At 43.1% G+C, this 27,502-nt stretch overlaps 1 protein-coding gene and 1 long non-coding RNA gene across 4 annotated transcripts; one reads left to right on the top strand and one right to left on the bottom strand.

Annotated features, from left to right (window-relative positions):
- Positions 1-27,502, top strand: LOC117715584 (NACHT, LRR and PYD domains-containing protein 4C). Of its 3 annotated transcripts, XM_034512467.2 has the most exons (9): positions 1-277; positions 5,349-6,915; positions 9,062-9,220; positions 9,649-9,813; positions 12,480-12,647; positions 16,386-16,556; positions 19,505-19,675; positions 21,260-21,430; positions 27,409-27,502. In XM_034512467.2, exons 1-9 carry the CDS (start codon positions 1-3, stop codon positions 27,500-27,502), a joined length of 2,943 nt encoding a protein of 980 aa, XP_034368358.1. The 3 variants fall into 3 exon arrangements, with proteins under 3 accessions (XP_034368358.1, XP_076790617.1, XP_034368367.1); XM_076934502.1 differs by lacking the exons at positions 12,480-12,647; positions 19,505-19,675; XM_034512476.1 differs by lacking the exons at positions 12,480-12,647; positions 16,386-16,556; positions 19,505-19,675; positions 21,260-21,430; positions 27,409-27,502 and adding an exon at positions 7,572-7,580 and having other exon boundaries at positions 5,310-6,915; positions 9,649-9,817.
- Positions 6,002-8,107, bottom strand: LOC143442397 (uncharacterized). Its single transcript, XR_013110568.1, has 3 exons — positions 8,016-8,107; positions 7,289-7,380; positions 6,002-6,118 (listed from the first exon to the last, which is right to left on the bottom strand). It is a non-coding gene; the product is annotated as an uncharacterized LOC143442397 (long non-coding RNA).

Below are 27,502 nucleotides of genomic sequence, written 5' to 3'. Positions count from 1 at the left end.
ATGGCATCTTTTTTTTCTGAGTTTGGCCTTATGTGGTACTTGGAAGAGCTCAACAAGAAGGAATTCATTAAGTTTAAGGAATTCCTCAGACAGGAGATTTTGCAGTTGAAGCTGAAACAGATTTCTTGGACCGAAGTGAAGAAGGCATCTCGAGAAGACCTTGCCAACTTACTGTTGAAACATTATGAGGAGAAGCAAGCCTGGGATACGACCTTCAGAATCTTCCAGAAGATGAACAGGAAGGATCTCATTGAGAGAGCAGGAAGAGAGATTGCTGGTGAGTCGGTCAAAGCTGGTTTACAGTGATTGAGGATCATGTCATAGTTTTGATAACTGTTCTTCGTGTCCATCTACTCAAGGGCCATCGGGTATCATGGGATATTTTTCTCCTTGAGAAAGGAGCAGCTTTATGCAGACATGTTAGATCTAGTGTGTGTATCAAATGTATGAGGGTAGCATATCTTAACCTAGAAGGTTAAATAACTACAAAGGATATTTTTAATGTTTCCCTTAATCTGAACTGGAGACTTAACTCTAGAGTGGAATGGAAGCACTGAGGATTTAGGGCAAGAGCAAGACAAGACACCTGTAAGAAATCATATTTATGGAATCTAGGAGAATGACTTTGTCTGCTAGGTGCTTGCTATGTAAACTTGACAATCTGACTTTGGATCTCAGCAACCATATAAAAGCAAGGCATAGTAGCAATCTGGTCAGGTAGCTTTGCAAGTTCTGAGCTAGCTGAAAAAAATCTGTTTCAAAAAATGAGGTGGTTGGGGGGGGTGGGGGCTGAAGAGATGGCTCGGCGAACCCCCTGACTGCTCTTCCAGAGGTCCTGAGTTCAAATACCAGCAACAACGTAGTGGCTCACAACCATCTGTAATAAGATCTGATGCCCTCTTATGGGGTGTCTGAAGACAGCTACAGTGTGTGTGTGTGTGTGTGTGTGTGTATACATATATGTATATACTTTGGGCCTGAGTGAGAGGGAATAGAGAAGGGGGAAAAATGAGATGAAGGACCTGGAGAGATAACTCAGTTATTAAGAACACCTGCTCTTATGGAAGACCTAGTCTCTATTTCCAGAACCTACCTGGTGGGTCACAACCATCTGTAACTCCAGGTTCAGGGGATCCAATGCCTTCTTCTATCCTCTGAGGACACTGCACACATCTGGTGCACATGCATGCATGCATGCAGACAAAAGCACCTATTCACCCAAATTAAAAACAAATGAATCTTTTACAAATCAGAGGGCATTTGAACAAGACACCAATGTCAACCTATACCCCTCCCCCACTCACCCTTCCACATACATATCACGTGTGTATTTGAAACAGCTATGTAATATAGTGTGAAACAAGATTTCTCAGTCTTTGTTGTGACTGTGGCTGTTTTGATTTTAACAAGCAAAAACTGATACCCCACCCCCAATCCATGTTTCGTGAACACTGTGATCTTTTTTTTTTTTTTAATTTTTTTTTTTTTAATTTTTTTTGGTTTTTCGAGACAGGGTTTCTCTGTGTAGCCCTGGCTGTCCTGGAACTCACTCTGTAGACCAGGCTGGCCTCGAACTCAGAAATCCGCCTGCCTCTGCCTCCCAAGTGCTGGGATTAAAGGCGTGCGCCACCACTGCCCGGCGAACACTGTGATCTTAAGAGTCACACAATCTTTATCCTGGTATAAGATATTATGGATGCTTTAAGGTTCCATTCATTTCTTTGTCCTTGAGGCTCTATGGTAAGCCTGGATGTAGGTTTTTCCTAAGCCCACTCCTCTTCTTGGGATTCACTAACTATCTTAGATCTGCGGCTGTATAATATTTTTTACTCTTCAGTCTATATTTGCTTTAAGATGGTCTCTGTGCTGTTCTTTCTAGTCCACCTTCTGGGATTCTAGTTGCACAGTTTTAAATCTTTAATTCATGATCAAAATACTTAAGAGCAGTTAGAAACTGTATTATGTATGTATGAGAGTGGTCACCCCATGTGTGTGCCCCCTGTGTGGACAGTGCCCTTGAGGGCCAGAAGAGGACATCAGATATTCTGTCACTGGACCTACAGAAGGTAGATGCTTGGGATTGAACCCAGGTCCTCTTGGTGCTTTGAACTACTTAACCACTTAGCTCTCTTGAATTCCATGTATGCATTTCTTCATACAGTGACTTGTATATATCTCTTTTTGTTTTCAAAAAGTCTGTGCTTTAGTCTGGCTTTTGTCTCAAACTGTCCTTAGCCCCTTCATTCCCTGTCCAGCTATTTCTTTATTATTTTATTTTTACTAACTTTATATCCTGTTCATGCCCCCTCATGGTCACCCCCTCCCACAATCATTCCCCCTACCCCCTTTCCCCTTCTCTGGGTGGGACCCCCCCCCCCATATCCTCCCTATTCTGGCACTTCAAGTCTGTGAGGCTGGGTGTTTCCTCTCCCATTGAGGCCAGACAAGGCAGCCTAGCTAGAAGAACATATCCCACAAACAGGCAACAGATATGTCAATGGCCCTCCACTCCAGTTGTTCAGGACCCACATGAAGGTCATGCTGCATGTCTGCTACATATGAGCAGGGAGGCCTAGGTCCAGCCTGTATGTGCTCTTTGGTTGTTGGTTTAGACTCTTGAGAGCCCCAAGGGTTCAGGTTACTTGACTCTTTTGGTCTTCCCATGGCATTCCTATCCCCTTCGGGACCCACAATCCTTCTTCCTCTTCTCCTGTAAGAATCCCCACGCTCCATCCACTGTTTGGCTGTGGGTGTCTGTATTTGTCTGAGTCAGCTGCTGGGTGGAGCCTCTCAGAGGACATCTCCTGTCTGCAAACATAATATAGTATCATTAATAGTGTCAGGGATTGGTGCTTGCCCATGGAATGGGTCTCAAGTTTGGCCAGTTATTGGTTGGCCATTCCCTCAGTCTCTGCTCCCTCCCCTATGCCTGCATTACCTGCTGTATTAGTTTGGGTTTTACTGCTGTGATCAGAAACCATGACCAAGACAACTCATATAAGGATGACATTTAATTGGGACTGGCTTACAGGTTCAGAGGTTCAGTCCATTATCATCAAGGCAGGAGCATGGCAGCCACCAGGCAGATGTGGGGCTGGAGGAACTGAGAGTTCCATCTCTTGTTCCAAAGGCAGCTAGTAGAAGACTCACTTCCAGGCAGCTAGGACAAGGGTATTAAGGCCCATACCCACAGTAGCACACCTACTCTAACAAGGCTACACCTCCTAATTGTGCCACTCCCTGGGCCAAGCATATACAAACCATCACACCTGTAGACAGAATAAATCTTGGGTTGAAAGTTTTTTGGGTGGGTTAGTGTCTCGATTGCTCCACTGAGGTTCCTCTCTAGATATAGGACATGGCCTCTATCCAGGATCCATATCCCCAATGTAGTGAGTCAGAGCTAAGGTCACTCCCATCGATTATTGGGCACCTCCCTTGTTCCAGGCCATGTCTCATTCTGGAGATGCCCCCCACTTCCTCACCCCCATCAATTACAGATTTCCATTCATTTTCATGGCCATCTGGTCATCTATCCTTCCCCACACCTTGTCGTGATCCCCCATTCCCCTCTCCATCTCCCTTCCCTCCAGGTCCCTCCCTCCACCTGCTTCTTATGACTATTTTATTCCCCCTTCTAAGTGAGATTCAGGCTTCTTTGCTTGGTCCCTTCCTTCTTGGTTAGCTTCTTTGGGTCTGTGGAGTATAACATGGTACCTGTATCTTATGGCTGATACCTACTTTTAAGTGAGTACATACCATGCATGTCCTTTGGGAACTGGGTTATCTCACTCAGGATGGTAGTCTCAAGATCCACCCATTTGCCTGAAAATTTCATGATGTCTTGGTTTTTAATAGCTGAATAGTATTTCATTGTATAGATGGACCACATTTTCTTTATCCATTTTTCAGTTGAGGGGCATCTAGTTTGTTTCTAGTTTCTAGAGGATTGTGAATTCTCTTTCTGTTGCAGAGTTAGGGTCAGCCCATTCCCAGACAAAAAAGAAAGCACTGCACTTAGACATGCTTGAGTCTGAAATAGAGAAAAGGGACAACCCCACTTCAAGTGCCAGCTTCTGAAACAGCACGTGACGGTTTAACAGTATAACATTCCTGACACACACAGAAATGCAACTGTGCTCCAGGGCCAGTGAAAATCTTCTCACATGAACTAGCATTGTTCTGGGCCTATAGCTTACAAACTTCTAAAATCATACATCATAAGAGGGCTGAAGAAATGACTCAGGGACTAGGAGCATATCCCACTCTTACAGAGGACCTGAGTGTCTGTCCACCTGGGGCAGTACCAGGCTGTATGGATGCACCAAGATACCTCTCCAGAGGGTGGGAAAGCCAGAGCTGTTTTGGGGGTCCCAGGCTTGCAACAAGGCCACGGGGTTCTCATACTCTTGGACATACAGGTGCCACTGAGAGTCTCAGAAGAGCAGAGAATGGAGTCAGGCCAGAGGGCTGGGGACAGCATCTAGCCTGGGGCAGGGGACAGGGGCGTAAGGGTTAGCTCCAGCTTATCCCAGCGGGGTGATTGTCCTTAGCTTGGCAGAGGTAGGCTTGGTATCGGTTGTGGCTAGGAGCACAGAGACGCCTTCTACGGGAGAATTAAGTTGTGGCTCTGTAGTCAAATACCTTCTTCATGGCTCCCCATGCTGGATCTTGATGAAAGAGACACACTCCATGGTTCTAAACAGTTTATTGGTCGTTTGTGGTGGAAAATGGATGCATAAGGTGCCATACCCACTTCTCACTGTAGACCTGAGATTAAATACCTTTTGCAGGGAGGAATGTCTGGGAAGGGAAGCTTATTGGTTAAACCCTCAGGGCCTCTTGGTACCTCATTAGTATGGAGAACTCTGTTTTGGGCCTACATGATCATAGGACATGTTTATGTAAGGAGTGTGGCCCCTGTTCCAAGTCAGGAGTTTACCAGGGGTCGGGGAGTCACCTAAGCCTCAGGTGTGTGCCCACCAAGTCTCTGGGTCTTAACCCACTCTGCCTTACCAAGCTTCCTGGCATGGTTTTACTATCCAACACCTGAGTTCAATCCCAGCACCTATGGGGGGCCTGCTCATGAACCACTTGTAAATCCAGCTCAGGGAGGAGGGAGTGGATTTAATACTTCTGACTTCCACAGGAATCCACTAACACACACATAATTAAATATAAATACTTTTAAAGTATATTTAATATATTAATAAAATTAATTAATGTAATTAATTTTAAATAATACATTCTGAGAATTAAAATATCTAGGTCAGACTGTATGTGGGTGAATGTTAAACTTAACTTTGATTATGTTGTGGGTTTTTTTTCCCTTGTGCTCACTGACTCAGGACACTCAAAGTTCTACCAAGCTCATTTGAAGAAGAAGCTGACCCACGATTATGCCAGAAAGTTTAACATCAAAGTTCAACATTGCTTTAAGCAGAAATTTACCCAGGATGACTGTGAGCATTTTGAGAACCTCCTTATATCAAAGGCAACCGGAAAGAAGCCACACACGGTGTTCCTGCAAGGAGTGGCAGGAATTGGCAAGTCACTGATGTTGACAAAGTTAATGCTGGCCTGGTCAGAAGGTGTGGTGTTTCAGAATAAATTCTCCTACATCTTCTACTTCTGCTGTCAAGATGTGAAGAAGTTAAAGAGAGCAAGCCTGGCAGAATTGATCTCCAGAGAGTGGCCCAGCGCCTCAGCTCCCATAGCGGAGATCCTATCCCAACCCGAGAAACTCTTATTTGTCATCGACAGCTTGGAAGTGATGGAATGTGATCTGTCCGAACGGGAATCGGAGCTGTGTGGTAACTGCACAGAGAAGCAGCCAGTGAATGTGCTGCTGAGCAGTTTGCTCAGGAGGAAGATGCTCCCTGAATCCTCTCTCCTCATCTCTGCTACCCCAGAGACTTTTGAGAAAATGGAGGACAGGGTTGAGTGCACCAATGTGAAAATAATAACGGGATTCAATGAGAGCAAAATTAAAATGTATTTCCGCAGCTTGTTCCAAGACAGGAACAGAACCCAGGAGATCTTCAGTCTGGTGAGAGAAAACGCGCGGCTGTTCACTGTATGTCAGGTCCCTGTGCTCTGCTGGATGGCGGCTACTAGTCTAAAGAAAGAGGTAGAGAAGGGAAGAGATCCAGTCTCCATCTGCCGACGTACCACCTCCCTGTATACCACTCACATCTTCAATTTGTTCTTTCCCCAACATGCCCATTCTCCAAGTAAGAAAAGCCAGGACCAGCTACAGGGCTTGTGTTCTCTGGCCGCCGAGGGCGTGTGGACTGACACATTTGTGTTTAGTAAGGAGGCTCTCAGGAGAAATGGGATCATGGACGCTGACATCCCCACACTGCTGGAAATAAGGATCCTTGAAAAGAGAAAGGAATCTGCAAATTCTTACATTTTTCTCCACCCATCTATCCAGGAGGTCTGTGCGGCCATCTTTTATCTGCTCAAGAGCCATGTGGACCACCCTAGCCAGGATGTTAAAAGCATAGAGACACTCATGTTTATGTTTCTAAAGAAAGTCAAAGTACAGTGGAATTTTTTGGGCTGTTTCATCTTCGGCCTTTTACATGAATCGGAACAAAAGAAGCTAGAGGCGGTTTTTGGCCACCAGTTGTCCCAGGAAGTAAAGCATCAGTTGTGTCGGTGCCTGGAAACCATCAGTGACAGTGCAGAGCTCCAAGAACAGATAGATGGCATGAAGTTGTTTTACTGTCTGTTTGAGATGGAAGATGAAGCCTTCTTGGTACAAGCAATGAACTGTGTGGAGCAGATTCACTTTGTGGCTAAGAATTATTCTGACATTGTTGCTGCCGCCTACTGCTTAAAACACTGTTCTACCCTGAAGAAACTATCCTTTTCAACCCAGAATGTCCTGAGTGAAGAACACAGCAATTCGTGAGTCTATTCACTGTCTTTCCTTTCTGTCCCCTTGTCAGAATCTGTCCCTGTGTGTTGGTGATTTATATAGACAGATTCAAAACTCACCCCTATTAACCAATAGCTAGTGCTGGGCCTAGAAACCACATACACACAAACGACAAAAGCAAACACAACAGGGTTTTTTTTTTTTCATGTATGTGTGTGTGCACGTATGCGTATAGTAAACATGTACATATAAAACGATAAAAAAAAGTTGTCACCTGGAGAGTTGAGAGCGCACCACAAGGACAGGAGAGGGAAAGTGATGTAATTCTATTTCAATTAAAATGTTTTAAAACTAAATTTAAAAACAAAGTAGAGCTTGTAAGGGGGAAAACAACAAATTCACCTTTTTGTTATTTCACTTATGTTTCTTGATGACCAGTGGGAGGCCAGGGCCTTCTTCCCCTTGGCCTTCTTTCCTTCGGGCCTCTTGCTGGGCTGAGGAGAGAGAAAAACCTGAATATGTTTCTCAGTGATTAGTTGTGCATATATACGGAGTATCGTAGCAGTGTCATATCAGTTCATATGTCCTGGTTCTTGGGAAGTAGTTCAGTTCACAGAGTATTGCCTGCTATGCTGCACACGTCCTGGATTTGTTCCCCAGTATCATATAAAACTGAGTATAGTAGTGCATGCCTGTAATCCAAATTCTCAGATAGCAGAGCCAGATCAGAAACCCGGGGTTATCATTGCTTATATAGCAAGTGTAGGATAGGCTCAGCCCTTTCTCATCAAACAAGAGAAAGTTCACATGGAACAGGACCTCCACCAGTTCTAGGTGTGGATCTCTTTGGATTCTGGGGAGATGACCCTAGCAAGTGCTGCCTTCAGGGAGCAATTCACTTGAGGCTTACAGGGTATCTCAAAGGAGTGACTGACCCTCCATGAGGATAGGAAGGCTCTGAACTGCTGAGATGAGTAGGCAGGTCCATTGTCAGTCTTGAGTGCCCAAGGCACTCCCATTACCAGCATTGCTGATTTTGTGGCCTTAATAGCATGAGAGGCCTTTTCACCTGCCATGGCCACTGTTGTATATGAAGGCCGAGCAGGTATCTACCACAACATGTACATACCTAAGATTACCAAAGCCTGGGTAATGGGTGACATCCATTTGCCAGATTGCATTGGGGAGTAGGCCTCTAGGGTTAACTCCTGATCTTCCAAGGGGACCCCAATGGCCCAAGAGGTGTGCAGGTTGCACAAGACCTTGTAATATTTACATTGTGACATAGACAATTCAAGCAAGATCTTATGTAAATTTTGAGGAGAAAGGTGAAATTGCTTGTGTAACAATCTGTCTTGTTCTAGCAGTTCCATGTCTACAGCCATAATCAGGGCATCGGTTTTCTCATTTCTTTCTGCTAATATGGCATGCAATTTAGAATGCAATCTTATGTATGAGATGAACCAAGGATGTGCCCTATTCTCAAAAGCCTTCTGGGTAGATTGTATGCAGACATGTATAGGGCTTTGTTGGTCAACTCTATGTCACCACTGTGTTTGTGTGCAGTCTCCTTCTCTCTATATTGTTCCTTAAAGTTCATTGCATTATCTTACCCTGTTGTGGGAGTGGGGAGCATAGGTGAAAGCCCCAGACAAGCCTGGTCCCCAGTGTGTAGGATTCTCAGAATCCTCTGGCTTTTTCCCAATTGATAGTAACTGCATCTCTACCCTCAAGCTATAACACCAGAATCCCACAGACCTTGCCACATGGCTAAGAACTGCAAACATGAAATGACCTTAGCTGGCTACCCTTAATCTGTTTGGGGAGTCAGTTCGCCACATGTGTGTGCTGTGAATGGCTTGGCTTAACTTTTGTAAATGAGTAGAATCCAAAAGTGCTGGCAGGTTTTATTGTTTGTTTATTTTTATTTTATGTGTATGAATGTTTTTGCCTACATGTGTGCATGTATAACATGTGCATACAACACCCGTGGTGGCCAGAAGAATGTGTCAGGTAAACCTGGCATTGGAGTTAGGATGATTGTGAGCCACCATATTGGTGCTAGAAACTGAACTTCTGTGAGAACAACAGATGCTGTTAACCACTGAGACATCTCTCTAGTGCCTTGAATTAACTTTCTAACAATGGAATGTATTTCTTTGTCTTCTCTCACAGGGAAAAGCTACATCTCTGTTGGCATCATATGTGCTCTGTGCTCATAAGCAGTAAGGACATCCAGGTACTCCAGGTGAAAGACACTAATCTCAATGAAACAGCCTTTTTGGTCTTGTATAATCATCTGAAGTATCCCAGCTGCACCCTTAAAGTACTTGTGTAAGTTAGAGGTCAACTTTGATACAGTCATATCACGGAAGTAACAGACTAGCCTTCCCACCATCTCTCAGCTAACTGCACAAATGGAGGCTTATACAGTCTAAAGTAGAATCTGACTGGCTTGGCACCACTAATGTGTATGGCTGACCATTCTTCATTGAAGCCTGTCCCATGAATTGTACAATGATGGAAGCCTATGGTGGGGCTCTGCTTTCTAGATGCCAGTCACTTCCTCATGGGACAGCCAACCTTGTCTCCAAACTTTTCTCAGAATTCCACATGTAAGAGAAAAATTACCTAGTGATTTTTAATTAGTTAGTTGTGTGGTCATTATGAATTAATTAGTTGTGTGGTCATTGTGGGATATATGATCTTGCCAAAGACGAGAGCTCAGTGGAAACTGATGGCTACCTCTCTTTGTTCTACAGGGTAAATAATGTGACCTTCCTGTGTGACAACCACCTGTTCTTTGAGTTGATTCAGAACCAGCGTTTGCAGTACTTGAACCTCAGCCTCACATTCCTCTCCCACAGTGATGTGAAACTGTTGTGTGATGTCTTGAACCAGGCAGGGTGCAACATAGAAAAGCTGATGTAAGTCTGTGTGTTCTCCTAGCTCACTGACTCCCCTCAAAGGAGACATCTTAATCTAGACATCTTAACTTGCTGTGACAAAAATTCCCTGACCTAAGCAATGATAGAGAGGAAAAAAAAGGTTTACTGGATTCAGAATTATAGCTTATAGGCATTGCTGTGGGAAGCCAGGGAAGCAGAAAAACTGGAAGCATTGTGACATCTCATGCACTATCAAGAGCAAAGAGCAATGGATTAATGCATGCATGATAGTGCTCAGCTAACTTTCCTCCACTCCTACAGGCCAGGATCCTGCTTCCTGGGGAATGGTGCCACCCACAGTGGGTGGGACGTACCACCTCAGTTAGCTTCATCAAGAAATCACCCATAAACATGGCCACACGTTATCCCTATCTAGAGGGGCCCTCATTGAGACTCCCTTTTTAGGTGATTTTTGGTTGTGTCACATTGACAGTAGAACCATCACAGGACTACCATTTGTAATTTGTGCACTCATGTCCTATTTTTCTATTGTTCATGTGTAGACTTCCTCACTTTAAGATCTGATCACAGCCAGTCAGTGAGATGGATCAGTTGGTTAAGGCACTTGCTGCCAACCCTACAACCTGAGTTCTGTGCAGAAAGGAAAGAACAAACTTTGACAAGTTGTCCTCTTTTCTCCATATTCTCCACATGCCCCGTTTGCATGCTGTAACACATGTACTTGTGCATGCACACGCATGCAAATGAATAAATATAATTTGTAATCATTTAAAACACTGGGTTGTTATGGGCTATTGTTGCTCTTCTGGAGGACCAGAGATCAATCCTTGGCACCCATATGGTGGTTCACAACCATCTATAACTCTAGTTCCACAGGATCTTATACCTTCTGACATCTGCAGGCACCTCGTAATCAGACACATGCAGGCAAAACACTTATATATGAAATTTAAAAATGGGTAAGTCTAATTTTAAAAAATTGAACTGATTATGGAATGTGAAAGTTAATTTCTACATGGGTATATCCACTTTGGAAACCATTGCTTCTGTTCAGATTTCACAGCTTGTGGCCTACCCTAGAACTCAGAACTCTTATTACTAAGCTTACGTTCTACAGTTACATGACTTCATTTGCTTCCTGAACCATTCACGGCAGGAGTTCATACCTGAAAAGTTGAAATTCTGACTGACTGTAAGCTGGGTGAAAAATCCCGTAGCTATTGATATCTAGATGAATTTTAGGTACTGTTGGTGTCATGAATTTGATTTAAGAGGATGTCCTTTGTAAACATTTATATGTAAACATCACATGTAAAGTTCAAAGCTGGATAGGACTTAAAGGCAAGGAAGTGGTACCTGGTTTGCAGCTAGTGACAGAAAAGAAAGATGGGGATGAATATGGAGGACTACAGTTCTTGACATATGCACTTTTGTCCTATTTTTTCTGCCATGGACCCTGGCATTCTGTATGGTTGTATGATAGCTATGCTTTGGGCTTTGAATGATTGAGTTATATAGCAAGAAAAACTAAAGAAGATTAAGTAGCAAGTAGCACACAGATAGCTAGCAAATTACCAGATCTGATACATCACCAAAGGAGACTAGGATAGGATAGCCCAGTGAGAGAGAAAACTAAAGGTGGCATCATATAGAAGACTGCATACATCTAGCAGAAGTTGACTAGGGACACCTCACTGAAGCAGTCAGAGGGAAATCCTCATCTCCTGTCCTGGGGGAGGAGCAGAGTGTCTGTTTTGTGCCACCAAGTAAAAGAACAAATTACAGCAGATAGATAATGTCTGCAAGTAACATGAACAAGGCATGTGCTTCGGCTCGTCGAGCAGAAATGATTGGGGAGGCCTTGACACAGCCCTGCTGGAGTTCTCCATTGAGAGTTTCAGGCAGACCATTCTCTCCACCTGTGCGTTCCTTCCTTCCTTCTCTTTCCCTCATAATAGCAGCTGTAAACCATTGGGTATAAACAATAGTTACTTTGGTTAGCACTGGTTTACCTTCTAGTCATTCTCAGGAACACTGTTTTTACTCTTGGGCTGTGTGATTGCTTGCCCCTGTCCCTATTGCCAACCCACAGGGGCCAGCCCTTCTCTGGATAAGGAGTCTTACAAGACATTTGCAATAAACATGCTGGAGTCTGGTACAGGAAAGCCCTTCTTATTCTCAGAGTTCAATTTCAGCAAGCTTAAACAGCATACCATAATTTCCTAATACAGCATACATTACATCTGGTAACTCAAGGGCATCACACACACACACACACACACACACACACACACACACACAAATACCCACCAATAAATGAATAAATAAATGTAATTTTGTAATTTTTTAAAACTGGGCTTGAAAGATGGCTCAGAGGTTTAAGAGCACTTGCTGCTCATGAAGAGGACCCAGGTTTAAGTCCTGTACCAGAACTCAAACTGAATGGCTTAGAACCACCTATAACTCTAGTTCTAGGAGATATGACACTTCCGTCTAACCTCTATAGGCACCAGGCACACATGTGATGTACGTATGTACATGTAGGCAAACACTTATATACAGTAAAAATAATCTTTTTTAAAATAAAGAACAATGTCAAAATCTGAGAAGCCCCAAATCTTCACAGGGATAGCAAGGGAAATGTCGTGAAAACAGAAAAGTATGACATTATCTTTTTCCTGCAGGGTAGCAGCCTGTAACCTTTCACCTGATGACTGCAAGGTCTTTGCCTCTGTCCTGATCAGCAGCAAGATGTTGAAGCATCTTAATTTGTCATCCAACGCCTTGGACAAAGGGATATCCTCACTGTACAAGGCTTTGTGCCACCCAGACTGCATTCTGAAGCACTTAGTGTAAGTGGCCTTGGGGGTGGCGTACACTGGGGAGAAATGTAGAAATAGTTTGAACGTGGAGTCTGTTTACTAAAATCTCCCTATTGTGTGTCTGGGGAAATGGCTCAGTGGGTAGGAGTACTTTCTATGCTGATATCGGCAGTAAATGATGTCTGTAATCCCAGAGCTGAGAAACGAAGATGGGTGTGTCCTAGAACTCAAGGATTAGTCTTATTGGTGAGTCCCAGTCTGAAAACAAAGCAGAGAGCAGCTGAGGAAGACACCAGCATCCGCCTCAGCCTCCACACACAAGAGCACACATGTAGCATACACATTGCTGGATTTCCAAGGCAACATCGAGAGATAAGAAGTAGGAAAAAGACTAGCGCTTAATCTCAGAAGACTGGACTATGTATTCTAAAACAGAAGAGGACAGAACATTTCCTGTTGGAAAGAGGTGTCTGTGTGCAGGAAAGCTGTCTGTGAATCTTGATTGGGGTGATGTGAGGGTATTGTTTGCATCCATAAGGGGCTAGTACAGTTATCCAGTCTCTTTCCTTGGGATTAGACTGCAGCCAAAGGGTGTTTGGGGTGGGTTTGCATTCTTACTTTCCTTGAATTGTCATAGCTTTCTGTATATACCTGTTGATGGAAGCAAGATAATCTGTAGGAATCCCATCCATGGACCACAACATTCTCTGACACCACACAGATAACTAGTTATAATATCTTCCAATTGATGCAGTCCTATAGCAGAAGTTTCATAGTGTAAACCTAAGAATCATAAACATGCACAGCAGCCGGGCAGTGGTGGCGCACGCCTTTAATCCCAGCGCTTGGGAGGCAGAAGCAGGCGGATTTCTGAGTTCGAGGCCAGGCTGGTCTACAAAGTGAGTTCCAGGACAGCCAGGGCTACACAGAGAAACCCTGTCTCTAAAAACCAAAAAATAAAAAAAATTAAATGCACACTGGAGAGATGGCTCAGTGGTTAAGGACACACACATTGCTCTTCCAGGGGACCCATTTGTTTCCTAGTACCCGTGTCAGGCAAATTAACGTCCACTAGCTCTAGGCCTGACACACACTCAGGCACATCTGAGTTCTAACCTTGCAAGAGGCTGAGACAGGAGGATTTCAAGGTCAAGGTCAGACTTTAAAACAGCCCATGTATATTAGTCAGGGTTCTCTAGAGTCACAGAACTTATGGGTAGTCTCTATATAGTAAGGGAATTTGTTGATGACTTACAGTCTGTAGTCCAGCTCCCCAACAATGGTCAGCAGCAGCTGTGAATGGAAATCTAAGGATCTAGCAGTCGCTCAGTCCCACAAGGCAAACAGGTGAAGAAGAGAGAAATCTTCCTTCTTCCAGTGTTCTTATGTAGGTCTCCAGCAGAAGGTGTGGCCCAGATGAAAGGTGTGCACCACCACACCTGGATTTGGGACTTGCTTTGTCCCAGATGATCTTGAACTCAGATATCTCCTTGCCTTAGTCTCCTGAGATTCATAGGCACTATGCCTCAAGATCTCCATGCCAAGATCCAGGTCGGAAACTTGTATCTCCCAGCCTCAAGATCAGGATCACAGGTGAGCCTTCCAATTCTGGATTGTAGTTCATTCCAGATAGAGTCAAGTTGACAGCCAGGAATAGCGACTACACCATGTAAAGGAAAAGGTGGAATGAGAGACCCAACTCCACAAAGCTCTTCTCTGACCTCCACATGCACACTGTGGTATGTACTTGCAAGCATCATACACATATATACACAATTGTAATCATTCACATTTTTCTATTGGTTCTGAACTTAACATTTGTAGATTATTTTTCTTGTTACTTCTTAGTCAATGTGGGACAACAGTTAGTTGGAGTTTAAATTACATTGTGTATTATAAGAAGACTGGAGGAGGTTGGAACGAGTATATAGAAGAGTAAGGACACGTTGGACACAGGCTGAACCCCTGTACATACAGCACTTGAGTACCTGCAGAGTCCTGCATCCACAGTGTCGCTGACCCCACATCCATACTCACCCTTGAGTCTGGATGAAATCTTCCTGTCTCAGCCTTTTACAAGGTTAGAACTCAGATGTGCCCTGATACCCATAGATACCAAATTTCAAAAGCTGTTTGACTAGATTAAAGTGCCTGCAACAGACATGTAGATGTGTGTCAGTAACTTGGTTTTGGCATGCAGAATGGGACAGTCAGAGGATAATGCCCATGAACCCCCTGACTTCATCTCATACTCAAGGAGCCTCTCTTGTAATTGTGGATGGAGTAAATGAGTCGTCTAGCAAGGAATAAAATTAAGGACTTTAGAACTCAGGAAGAGAGGCCTGGTGTTTTGAACAGGGCCAAGTGATTGTGATTTTTTTTATGTCATGTATTCCTATATATTTCATATCATAATGGTTAGTGTTAGCTGTCACCCTGGCACAATGGAGAGTCACCTGAGAAGCGAGTCTCAAGTGTCTAATCAGGAGGGCCCATGAGCATGTCAGTGAGGGATTGTGTTCACTATGCTAATTAGTCTGTGAAGACCCAGCCCAGAGTGGGCAGCACCATTACCCTGGGTTTGGGTCCTAGATTATTGAAGAATGGAAAATAAAGCCATGTATGTACACATTCTCTGTCCCCTTGACTTCACACAGCGAGATAGTGCAATCTGGGATAGTGAATTAAATTAGAGCCTCTCTCCTCAAAATTGATTTTTTTGGTAAGGTGTTGGGGTCCACACTAGCCCCACGTTGGGGCGGCCAAAAAAACGTCGCAGCCCAGGCAAAATGTTGAGGCCCGGGCCGACCCACGTTTGGGCGGCCACTGTATCCCGGCCCAAGCTGCCGCTCTGGTCCGAGGGTCGGGGTTCAGCAAGAGCGAGGGTGAGGGCAGACTCGAAGAATGGAGACCAGACAGGGTGTGATTCAATCCCGTTTATTCTTCAGTCTCTCTTCCTCTAAGTGTCTCCTTCTCTGTCTCCTCTGTCTGCTGTGTCTGATTCTGTCTGGAGCCAAGTGTCTTCTACCTAATGTCTGATGTGCCTGATTCTCTGATCTCAGTCTGATTCTCTCTGTCTGCCTCTGCCTTTTATATGTCTCACTTCTAAGCCACGCCTCTAAGTTACACCTTTAATCATGCCCTTAGGTCTTGTCTCTAACTCTGATCTCTATACTTCTAAGTCATACTCTTAGGTCACACACCTTTAATCTCACACACCTTTAATCTCACGCACCTTTAATCTCAAGGTATCTAAACCAAGATTATCGGAGTGTGCTCAGCTGTTGTAGGCTATTGTAATCTAAGTCACATGTCAGGGTATATGGCTTAAGATGGCTGCAAAGCTGATAGCCGCTTTCTGCTAAAAGTCGGCCCCCAACAGTAAGGATATTTTTTATCACAACAGAAATGAAACTAAACCACATACACATTTTTTAATGTACATTTTCATGCTGTTTATTATCCAAGGCAACATTGATATGGTTGCCTATATTACAATAATCACATAACTATAAGAAGTATCATTGAGGCATTGCTAATATAAAGGATTCAGGTTAGATTCAGGTAAGGCCTCCAAAACATTCTCATTGTCAGTGAATTTACTCAGTTTCAATGCTAGATCCAAAGTGAAATCAGAAGAAATGGAGGGAGATGTGTTCCGGTAAGCCAGAAGTTCCTCATCTTGCTTGAATATTTTGTCACTGCTACTTAGAAAGTTGTGGAAATGTTATGTTTCCCCCCTTACATGCCTTTCTTTCCCTCCTACAGGTTGGCCAACTGTTCCCTCAGTGAGCAATGTTGGGACTACCTTTCGGAAGTTCTTAGGCGGAACAAAACCCTGAGCCACCTAGACATCAGCTCCAATGACCTCAAGGATGAAGGACTGAAGGTTCTCTGTGGGGCTCTGACTCTCCCAGACAGTGTCCTGATATCATTAAGGTAGGTTTCTTGGAGCCTAGCCTTGGAGGCCCTGTTTAGGAATCTTTAATGTATGTGCCTGAGGGTATGCAGGATCGGTCATTTACCTCAGGCTCCTGAAGACCTTTTCCATAGGACAGATAGATCTGTGCCTTGGCCTCTGTGTCATGGTTTTGGTATGTGGTAGGAAGCCACTCTGAATATGTACACAAGGAACTGAGAGAAAGAGAGGAACTATAACTTGAGCCGAAGGGATAGTTAAGATGTTTGGATGGGTGCTAGAAGATGAATGGATATTAACAGATGGAAAACTGGAGTCTATATCCTAGATAGAAGGATGTCTCTTCAGGGAGGCAGGGTCATTAGAGGTCATGCTATGGAACACAGTCTAATCTCTCCCATTGGGGAAGAAAAGCATGATGGAGTGGCCTTCTAGTGGCAGCAGTGTTTATATAAATTTTCTTCATTGTGGATCAGGAAGCAGAGTGTGGAGCCAAAATCAGGATCTAGAATATGATCCGTAAGTCCACACCCAGTGGCCCGTGTCTACCTGTTAGACCCCAGTGTTCTAGGGGTCCCACAACTTCCCAAAACAGTGTTTAAACACATGAGCCTGTAGGAGACATTTCATGTCCAAAGAAAGAGTAAGATGAGGAAGAGGGAACCCAGAAATGTGTGTGTGTGAATTAATTAGTATGCATGGAAATTCTACCATGAAAAAAGACAAACGACAGAACTCTTGACTTCAGATTATAAAATCAAGAAGTATTTGAGTGATTTTGCTGTTTTGATCATGCCAAGTGGATTAATATTCCAGTATTAAATGGCTTCTGGTGAGAAATTCAGATGTGAGGGACGTGGGAGAACACTGTCACCTAATCTGTTGTGAAATCTCAGAGTCACATTTATGTCTTCTTTAGAAAGGGGATAAGAAATAAACTGAAAACACGACGTAGAATCTGTTTTTTCCCTCTAACAATGGCTTTCTAAAGCCCACTAAGGTGTCATATAGGATATATATTTAAAAACATTAAAAGTATCTGTGATTCCCCCAGCACTATAAAGAATGGAGAAAAAAGTATTTTAAAAGTGTAAACCGCTTGAGGTCTCTAAAAATACTGAATTTGTATTTAAAAATCTGTTGGGAGAGTGAAAGTCAGTTTCTCCAGTGGAATGACACTGAGTTCTGTCACCTACACCCTAAGGCAGGCCCCATACTCAGGAGTAGTTGGTCAATACAAAATAGACTCCATGTTTTATGGGCTTTTTCTTTTCTTGCCAACCTGAGTGAGAATGAGACTTTACCTTAAAAAAACAAAAAAGAAGAAAGCATATGGTAATTTCAAAAACCCTGCTGAAGTCCAGCCTTAGTCTGAGGAGGGTCCTGAGAAAAGCAGGAGTGGGAACTGTGCTGATTCAGTAATGACCTGTAGTCAGTAGTCTTAGATGCAAGCTGTCAGCTCAGGTACTCTCTCTCTCTTCTCTGAAGATTTTCACCATTCTTTCTTCTCCTTTCTGACCAGAGAGCCTGAACCCAGTCTTTTATTTACTAAAGCTACATCATCATTGATCATTGATCATACATTGATCATTGATCATTGTAATCGTCAAAAATAAGTCTTAAGTTCACATAAATTCTATGAATCCTGGATCAAGAGTCCCAACCCCCTTTTCCTTAGAGCAGAAACTAAACACACAGCAAAAGCACATTTCCTTACAGATTTACACAGCCTGTTCTTCACGGGTAGCTAGGTACGGCACTTGTGGTTCCTAGTACAGCAGAGAGCATTCATTCTTTAGTAACTATTTTCATGTAAAAACAGAAAGATGACAGACTACTAAAATTAAAATAATTTCTTACAAAGTTTTAAATTTATGTAAGTCAAGTGGTTATCTCTCTCTAATATCAAGATGTAGAACTCTTGGCTCTCCCAGTACCCTGTCTACCTGCATGGTGCCATGCTTCCCGCCATGATGATAATGGACTGAACCTCTGACACTGTAAGCCAGCCCCAGTTAAGTGCTTGTCTTTATAAGAGTTGCCTTGGTCATGTGGTCTCTTCACAGCAATGAAACCCTAACTAAGACACTTCTATAACTCTAGTTCTGGGAAACCTGATCACTCTTCTGGCCTTTGTAGGCACCTACTTTCATATGGTAGGCACACACACAAAAACTCATCTTTTTTTTTTTTTTTTTTAAGTAGTATCAGATTCACACCAGAGTTTGAGAAATCAGAAACAGAATGAGCTCCTCAGAAACAAGCCCATCCGCTGGTGTTTGTATAATGCAAGTGGATCTAAGATAGTTCAGGAAAAGAGCTGCTTTCAGCAAGCATTCCCAGTAAGCCAGCATCTGCGGATAGCTAAGTCTGTGACACCATGGCATCTTTCTTCCCTGGATGTGAAGTATTAACTTTGAAAGCTGTACAGTAGCCACCCCACCCCTGCATTATCCATGGTTTGTGTTACCCCTTGTGCCCCATTCCTTTTTCATTTGAGTTCCCCATACTCAATCATTGCTCCAGAGTACTATTTAACACTATTATTTTAACTTTAAAAGATTGTTTTGCTTCACCTAATGTGTGTGTGTGTGTGTTTCTGAGTGTTTGTGTGTGCAAGTACCTGAGGAGGCTGCAAGAGGGCATTGGATCCCCTGGTGCTTATGAGTGGCCTGACGTGAGTTCTGGCAAACAAACCCGGGTCTTCTACAGAGAAGTGTGCTCTGAGCCACCGCTCCAGCCCCCCATTTTAACTTTCATTACAATATATTGCAGTTCATCTTCTATGCCGTTGTTACTATCCTAGTGTGCCTGACTTACTCCATTGTCGTTGTCGATGGACCACTGAGAACATGATGCTTTCTGAATTGCTGAGTGCTGTCTGCAGTTCCACACATCACTGGGCCTTGGGAAATGCTTCCTCTTCAGATCAGGAACTAACCGCTGTATTGTGATTTTTCTCTTACAGTGTGAGAAACTGTCTCATCACCACTAGTGGCTGCCAGGACCTGGCTGAAGTCCTCAGGAGCAATCAGAACCTGAGGAGCCTCCAGGTTTCAAACAATAAGCTAGAAGACGCTGGTGTGAAGCTGCTGTGTGATGCTATAAAACATCCCAACTGCCACTTAGAGAACATTGGGTGGGCGTCACCATGGTCATAGCTGTGTCTTTGAGGGTGGCAAAAAGTGGGTGATGGATGTGCAGAAAAGTACATTAAAACTCCATGGGGTGGGGGGCTGGAGTAATGACTCAGCAGGTCAAAAGCCCTGGCTGCTCCTCCAGAGGACCCAAGTTCAGTTCTCAGCACTCACATGGTACCTCACAACTGTCTGTGACTCCAGTTTCAGGGGACCTGACACCCTCATACAGACATCCATACAGGAAAAATACTAGTGCACATACAATAAAAGTAAATAAATCTTTAAAAACTCCATAGGCCAACATAGCAGTTAGCAGTAGTTGTATTAATCAGCCATTTCAGAACCTCAAGCCTGAAAGCAGTGGGCCTTTACTGCTTGCTGATTGCTAGTCTGTCTAGGTATGAGCTATCTCGACTGGGCATACTTATAAAACTTGATCATCTAGGGGACTTTAATATGGGGCAACCTAACAGTTGGGAATGGAGGCAGGAAAAGGAGATGGTGTGTGGATAGATGAGTAGAAGATGGCTGGGTGGAGAGATGCATGGATCTATGGGTAGATGCCAAGATGGATGAAATGAATGCATGGGTGGGAGGATGATTGATAGTTGCATGCAATGAATAGATGTTTATTACATGGTTGGATGCATATTTGGTTGGGTGAGGCCATCCATGTTTGGATGGATCAATGAATTTGGTGGGTGAATGATTGATAGTTGCAAGTATAGATGTATGCTTGTCTTCACGGATGGAAGCCTGCATAGATAGATAGCTCTTACTTGGATGGGAGCATATATGGAAACTGGATGCACGAGTAGTTGGTTGGATGGATGCAAGGATGGGTGTCCACTGGAGATGACAAGAGTGACTAGACCACTCATTTACTTTACTAGACATCTCATTTACTTATTTGAGTAGACTGATATGGAAGCTGCCATGACAAAAAATAGATTGAGTGGCTCATACAGTAGTGCTTTATTGATAAACACAGTTGCAGAGGCTAGAAGTAAGATGATGCTATCATCAGGGATGGTTCCTTTAGAGGACCAATACAAGGAGTTGTGTTCCAGGCTTTATTCATTGACTTGAAAATGGTTGTCTTCTCCCTAAGTCTTCACAGTTACACAAGATTAGATACCACCCTATTGTCCTCATTTTAATTTAGTTTCCTCTGTAAAGACTGTCTGAAAATCCATACTCATAGGATACTGGAGATTAGAACTTCAACATAGGAATTTTGACAGCCTGTGTTTAGTCCATAGCAGAATGAATCTCAAGAATTCATATCAAAAGAACTCACCAACCCTTGTCCCCCGTTTTTCACTGTATTACCCAGTGTGAGGTCCAGTTTCATTCCAGCTCCAAGGGCTGGGACAGTGGACCATTAGTGGAACAATCAGTTCACCACAGACATGGATACTGAGAATGGGCATTTGTGGTCACATCTGCCAATGGTGTCATAAACACTGAGCTTTTAAGAGCCTGTCTTCAGAGGCTATGGAGTGAGCATAGTCTAAATGACTATGTCACCTCCCACCCACTGGCCTTCTCACCCTGACACAGAACTATTCTTTTTGTTGCAGGTTGGAAGCCTGCGAGCTAACTGGTGCCTGTTGTGCAGACCTTGCTTCTACTTTTACTCACTGTAAGACCCTGTGGGGGATCAACCTGCTGGAGAACGCCTTGGACCGCAGTGGGTTGGTTGTGCTGTTCGAGGCTCTGAAACAGCAAAAGTGTACCCTGCATGTACTTGGGTAAGCTGGCCTCTGTTCTCTGTGGTGGGAAGAGTCCTTAGGGATAAGAAGCGATACTGTGAGATCTGAAATGTGCTGCTAATAATGTGACAATTTAAGATAGAAATAAGAGCTGGTGACATGGCTCAGGCCATAGAGTCCTTGCCACATGAGCATAAGGGACCAGAGTTTGATCTCCAGAAACTACATGGAAAAAGTCTGGCATAGGGTTTGTGTTTATAATCTCAGTAATGGAGAGATAAAGACAAGGAGAATCCTTAATACTCACTGGCCAACCGGTCTAGTCAAATTGTTGAATTCAAGGCCAAATGTGAGGACCCCCACCTGAAAAATCAAGGATGATACCGGAGGTTGGCCTCTGGCCTCTGCCTACTTGTACACACACACACCCAAAATGCAAGTAACTCAATAACAAGCTGGTCACACCAATAATAATCCTGCCAGTGCTACACCAGTGAGTGTATCTCATCATGAAACCCCGTTTCTCACTGAGGGACTGTGGGCAGGTAATTGATATTTGGGGAAGGGACACCATAAAATATTTTTAAAATTCAAATTAAAAATAAATTCAGTGTTCTCTCTCTTGGGGATGCTGTCCAGGAGGGTTAGATTACGTATAAAGCCCTTCTTTGCCCTCTGACGCCTCATTGCCCAAGTACCATGATACTTGGTCCTATTATAAGGATAATGCATAAATATGCTTGTAAATATAACTTTATCCATGCAGGTAGTCCTGACATAAGATTCTTTGGATCTGCAATATGAAAGCATGCCCAGTCATTCACTTTTTTTTCTCCAACACAGTAGTCATTAATTATATGAGATAACAATTTTAACATTTCAACATTTTAATATAATATCATCTTTATGTTAGGTGATTTGAATTTGCCCACCTGGAGCCTAATGTGAGGTGCTCTGAGAACAGTTAAGACAGGCTAAGTGAGCTAGAGGGGTCTGCTTGGAGGTAAAGGTTTATGTTGTGCATGTATCATATAAATATGTGATTCAGAGTGCTTTACATAAGCATAAGATATTTTATAAGTATGAGATACACTATATAATATTATTTTTATAATCACCAGCATTTATTGCTGTGGTTCATTTTTTCCCCCTGTGGTCGTCAAACTTATATAAGCTCAAGGTAATTTTTGTGAAAGTGCGTAAGTTCAGGTGCACATGTATGTATGGATTGTGTACAGAAGTGTAGAGACCAGAGGACAGCCTCTCATCACCGTCCATCATCAGATGCCATTCACTCCAGTTATCTTTGAGATGGGATCTCTCAACTAGAACCTGAGAGTAACAGATTCTGTAGTGCTGGTCAGCCGTGACGTGCTAGGGACCTGTCAGCCTCTGCTTCATTAGTTCTTGGACCACAGTCCACTGTTCCCAGCTTTATTTAGGTGTTGGGAAGTAGCCCCAGGTCCTCATGTAGCTGACACTTCACTGGGAGAACCATCTCCCCTGCTTCTCAAGATCAGGGTCATTTAGGTAGTTATTTAAGCCACTCATTTCTAGGAAAGTGAAACCTTATAGAGGTGTCCAACCTTTTGACATTGCAACGTGGCACATAGAGAGTTCACACTCAAAAACTGTACAGTTTGTTTACCAAAAAGAATTATTATTTTGAGTAAACTTACATTTTTGTGCTAGACCTTTTCATAGCTACCCTCCTCTGCGTGTGGCTCATGGGCCACAGGTTGAATATGCCCTAGAGATGTTGGGTTAAAATGTTTATAACTCTGTCTCCCTGGAAGGAAGACATGGGGCTCACTTCCTTAAGATTTACTCATGCAAATCCCAATCCCCCTGCCCCCTCAAAATGTTGAGTGCCTGCAAGATTTCTTTTTTACTTGGTGTCGCATGGAGGTTGAAAGGTTACCAAGCTGGAGTGGATGTATAACAAAGCAGAAAACGGTAAGTTATCTGTCATTACTGAGCCACCAAGCTCTCCCTGCATCTGATTACAATTCATCCAAGTTTACCTGCAGCCTAGAGCGAGGTATCCATTCCTCTGATTTGATCTACAAAGTCAGAGTTGTTCTTTGACATGAGAAATTCAAAACTATACAGGTGTCAGATAGCATGAAACCAAGTAAGCCTTTTTGTTGTTGTTGTTTTGTTTTTGTTTTGTTTGTTTTTTGGTTTTTCGAGACAGGGTTTCTCTGTGTAGCCCTGGCTGTCCTGGAACTCACTCTGTAGACCAGGCTGGCCTCGAACTCAGAAATCTGCCTGCCTCTGCCTCCCAAGTGCTGGGACCAAGTAAGTTTCTATGATGTCCTTTTACTCCACCATGGAAAGTCTCAGAAAAACATATACTACAATTAATATGTCTTAGGAACATGGTTCATTCCTATAGGACAAACCTACTTAAAACATACAAATACACATAACATGATAGGTTGAATGAAAAAGTCTCCCATAGGCTCAGATGTTTGAATATGTGGTCTGCAGTTAATATGTTATTTCGGTAGGTTTTGGAAGTGTGACCTTGCTTGAGAAAGTATGTCACTGGGACAGCCTCATACCACACCCAGCGAGCTTTCTCTGCTTTGCACTTGTAGTTCAAGATGTGAGGGCTCAGCTTCCTGCTCCTGTAGCCCCTCTTCCCTGCCACCATAGAGAGAGACTTTGATCTCCCTGGAACAGTGGGGGTTTTAGGCAAATAGACCTTACCTTCTGTAAGTTGCCTTAGTCATGGTGTTTTATCACAATAATAGAAAAGTAATTAACATAGAATGAAAACAGAGCAGACAGGTCTCTAATGAAAATGAACATTAATACAGAAATGTTTGTCATGTCAATTCTAAGGATTTCTGATGCTTTGAAAACCAGCTATCCATGTAAGGTAATCTGGACTGTTGCCTGTTAACTCCACTCAGCTATTTCTAAATAAAACATAGAGAACACCCTTATAATAAACTCCAAGTCATGAATTTGCTATAGTCCCTTAACTCACAGGCTGACCTTCTCAAATCAGTTTAAAAAAGTTAAAGAAGGTCTGGGTCTAAGCTTTGTATTCCTAAATGTGTTATACTGGTACAATGCCTATGAGAGTAACAATATTCATCTCACTCTTATATCACTAAGAAGCTCATGCCAATGAAAACCTTAAAATTTGTAAACAAAGTAAATTGGTGCCATTTAAGAATTTATATCTTCATCTTGATATTAATTATACAGATTTCTACTAATAGGTTATGGCTATGCAATAAACCCTAGCTAATCCTCTCTATTCCCACAAAACCACTACTTTTCCCTAGAGAGACAGCCCAACATTTACCACCTTAGTCCCCAAGCCCAGGGAATAGGGGCGCTGACTCATCATTAGCTTCTTCAAGCTGATTATGGGCGTTGAGATATTAGAAGAGGAGTGGGGGGAAGAGCAAATTGACAATCCTCTGATGCTGTGTCTTCACTGCTTCCAGATGGAATTCCCGGACCTCAGAGGTTTGAGCAGGTCTGCCCAGCTTGCTTGTTGAGTAGATACACCAAGGCTGATCATTCTGCAATATACAATTCTCAAAACAAATTTTAGTATCAAGATAGTTTTTTTTAAAAGAGGGCTGACATTTTATTAAGAATGTTGGTTCTACCCGCTTTTCTATTTTTTCCCCTCTTTTATTGGATATAATATTTACATTCAGTATTAATGTTCATTTTCATTAGAGACCTGTCTGCTCCGGACAGCTTCCTATATTGAATTCTGAGAAGAAATTGAGCATCCTTGGAGTTACTGCAGTTGTGGTGAGACAGCCACTAGGCAAGAATTGCCACTTTCCTTCTACAGACAAATTACTGTCCAAAAAAGGACACACTTGCAGAATAGTCGACTGATTATATCTGCCTAGACAGAGTAATCAGCCCTTAATAATTCTGCAGCACTAAGGTCTGTCAGAGGATCCTGGGCCAGAAGGCAGAAGAACAGATGCTCAAACGTTTTGAAGTAGAGCGAGTGTCCAGGTGTTCAGAGGTCTCTATAAATTGGCTAAGTTTTAGAAACTATGATTTGTGCTTCCCACAATTATAGTTAACTCAGTCATTCTGGATTTCTGATGGGGTTGAAAACATATAGCTATTGACCTTAAGAGAAAAGATTTGAGTGGATGGTCGTCAGCTGACATTTATCCTAAAGTCAGGTTCAGAACTAAATGTTTTAGTTAGAATAGATGACAGAGGAGCTGGTTAGTCAACAAAAGGATGGACTGGGTATTAGGACTATCCTGTACCTCACTGGTACAAATTGGCATAATTATGCTCTAATTGTATTTTGAGAGAAAAGTTTCATTTTAACAGGAAGGGTGATGTGTAGGAGGAGCTAAGGTAGGAGGAGTACTGAGAGGAAGAAAAGGAGTAAGAAGAGGAGAAGAAGAAGGAGAGGAGAAGCTAGGTGATGAAAGAGAGAAAGAGGGGGGAGACAGGGAGGCAGATATTCATGTATCTCCACCAGTCAAAGATAGTCGTTATATCTAGGTTGGTCAGTGGGTTACACCTCTGATTGAACAATTCCAAACTTATAAAGCCTATGATTAACATTATTTTAAAAAAATGTATAAATGCAAAAAGGAAAAGGGGGCATGGGATAGGGGTTTCCTAAGGGGGGTGGGTGGGGGGGAAATGGGGATAGGGGATGCCATCTGAAGTGTAAATAAAATATCTAATAAAAAAAAGAATGAAAACAGAGACAGGAACCAGGGAGAAAGAGAGAGAGAGAGAGAGAGAGAGAGAGAGAGAGAGAGAGAGAGAGAGAGAGAGAACGTGTGTGTGTGTGTGTGTGTGTGTGTGGTGTCTGTTTCTGTGACTCTGTGTGTGTGTGTGTGTATGCACATGCATGAGAACAATTATTGTTTGGAGCTTAAAAAAAAATCTTCAAGTTTTTCCAAGTCTTCCATGCAAACCCCTAAGGTTTAGAAGGAGTTGGTACTTGGAAGCAATGGAAGTACCACCATTCTGGATGTTGAAACCAAATTGCAATAAACCTCCATTGGGGTGTAGAGCTCATAGCACAGAGATGGTCAGAGCAGAAGCTGCAGAGAGGATCAGTGAATTAAAGTGCTTGCAGCAGAACTCAGAACCTGAGTTCAGAGCTTCACCGTCCCGTCCACTTAATAAACTTGATTGTGGTCTCATGTGTCTGTGGTCTTAGGGCCAGGGGGAAAGGTGGGGGGACAGGAGGCTCCCTGAAGCTTACTGGCCAGCCAGTCCATGAATGGCAGGTTCAGTGAGAGACCTTGATTCACAAAGATAAGGTAGAAAACAATTGAAGACACCTGACATTGGCCTCTGGCAGGCAGGCAGCCATGCCCATACATACATACATGTATGGGCAGACCAACAAATTAGTTAATTTTTTTATTTCATTTTTTAAAATTTTATGTATGGGTATTTTACCTGCATGTATATTTTGGCTTGGAGGCCAGAAGTTGGTATCAGGTCCCTAGAACTGGAGTTACAGATGGTTGTGAGGTGCAGTCTGGAGAATTGAACCTGGGTCCTCTGCGAGAGCAGCCACTGCTCTTAACTACTCAGCCATCTCTCCAGTCCTCAAGTCAGTTTTTATGGGAAAGTCTGGATGTTTAAACATGTGTCAGAACACCATATCACAGCATGGGTATGTCACCCCATTTAGAGACAACAGCAGGGTCACTGAACTTGGCCTTGGAAAAAAATTATGGAGGGAAACTGAGATGTTAGAAAGCAAAAGGGAAGGTCTGGAGAAGCGGCTCCTTAGTTAAGAGCATTTGCTGTTCTTGCAGAGGATCCAACTTCAGTTCCCAGCATCATCCAACATGGCAGATCACAACTGCTATAACCCGACTTCCAGCAGGTCCAGTGACTCCTGACTCCCACAGGCACCTGCACACACGTGGTGCCCAGAGACTCACACAGGCACATACACATACATAAATAATTTTTTAAAATTAAATATTAAAAGAATGAATGAATTAAAGCTCTTGTTGTTGTTTTTATCTTTCTAGGCTTCGAATTACTGACTTTGATAAGGAAACCCAGGAGTTCCTCATTGCTGAGGAAGAGAACAATCCATACCTGAGCATCCTAAGCAGTGTGTAA

Source organism: Arvicanthis niloticus, chromosome 1, assembly GCF_011762505.2.
Source record: "Arvicanthis niloticus isolate mArvNil1 chromosome 1, mArvNil1.pat.X, whole genome shotgun sequence".
Taxonomy (NCBI): Eukaryota; Metazoa; Chordata; class Mammalia; order Rodentia; family Muridae; genus Arvicanthis; species Arvicanthis niloticus.
The sequence above is the reverse complement of the archived record's forward strand: the minus strand, read 5'-3'. Positions and strand labels throughout refer to the sequence as shown.

Bases quoted from the DNA above. Each gene is read 5' to 3' on its own strand.
- LOC117715584 (XM_034512467.2), top strand. From the start codon at position 1: ATGGCATCTTTTTTTTCTGAGTTTGGCCTTATGTGGTACTTGGAAGAG. The intron at 278-5,348 runs GTGAGTCGGTCA...TCACTGACTCAG, and splicing joins AGCAGGAAGAGAGATTGCTG to GACACTCAAAGTTCTACCAA. The intron at 16,557-19,504 runs GTAGGTTTCTTG...TTTCTCTTACAG, and splicing joins AGTGTCCTGATATCATTAAG to TGTGAGAAACTGTCTCATCA.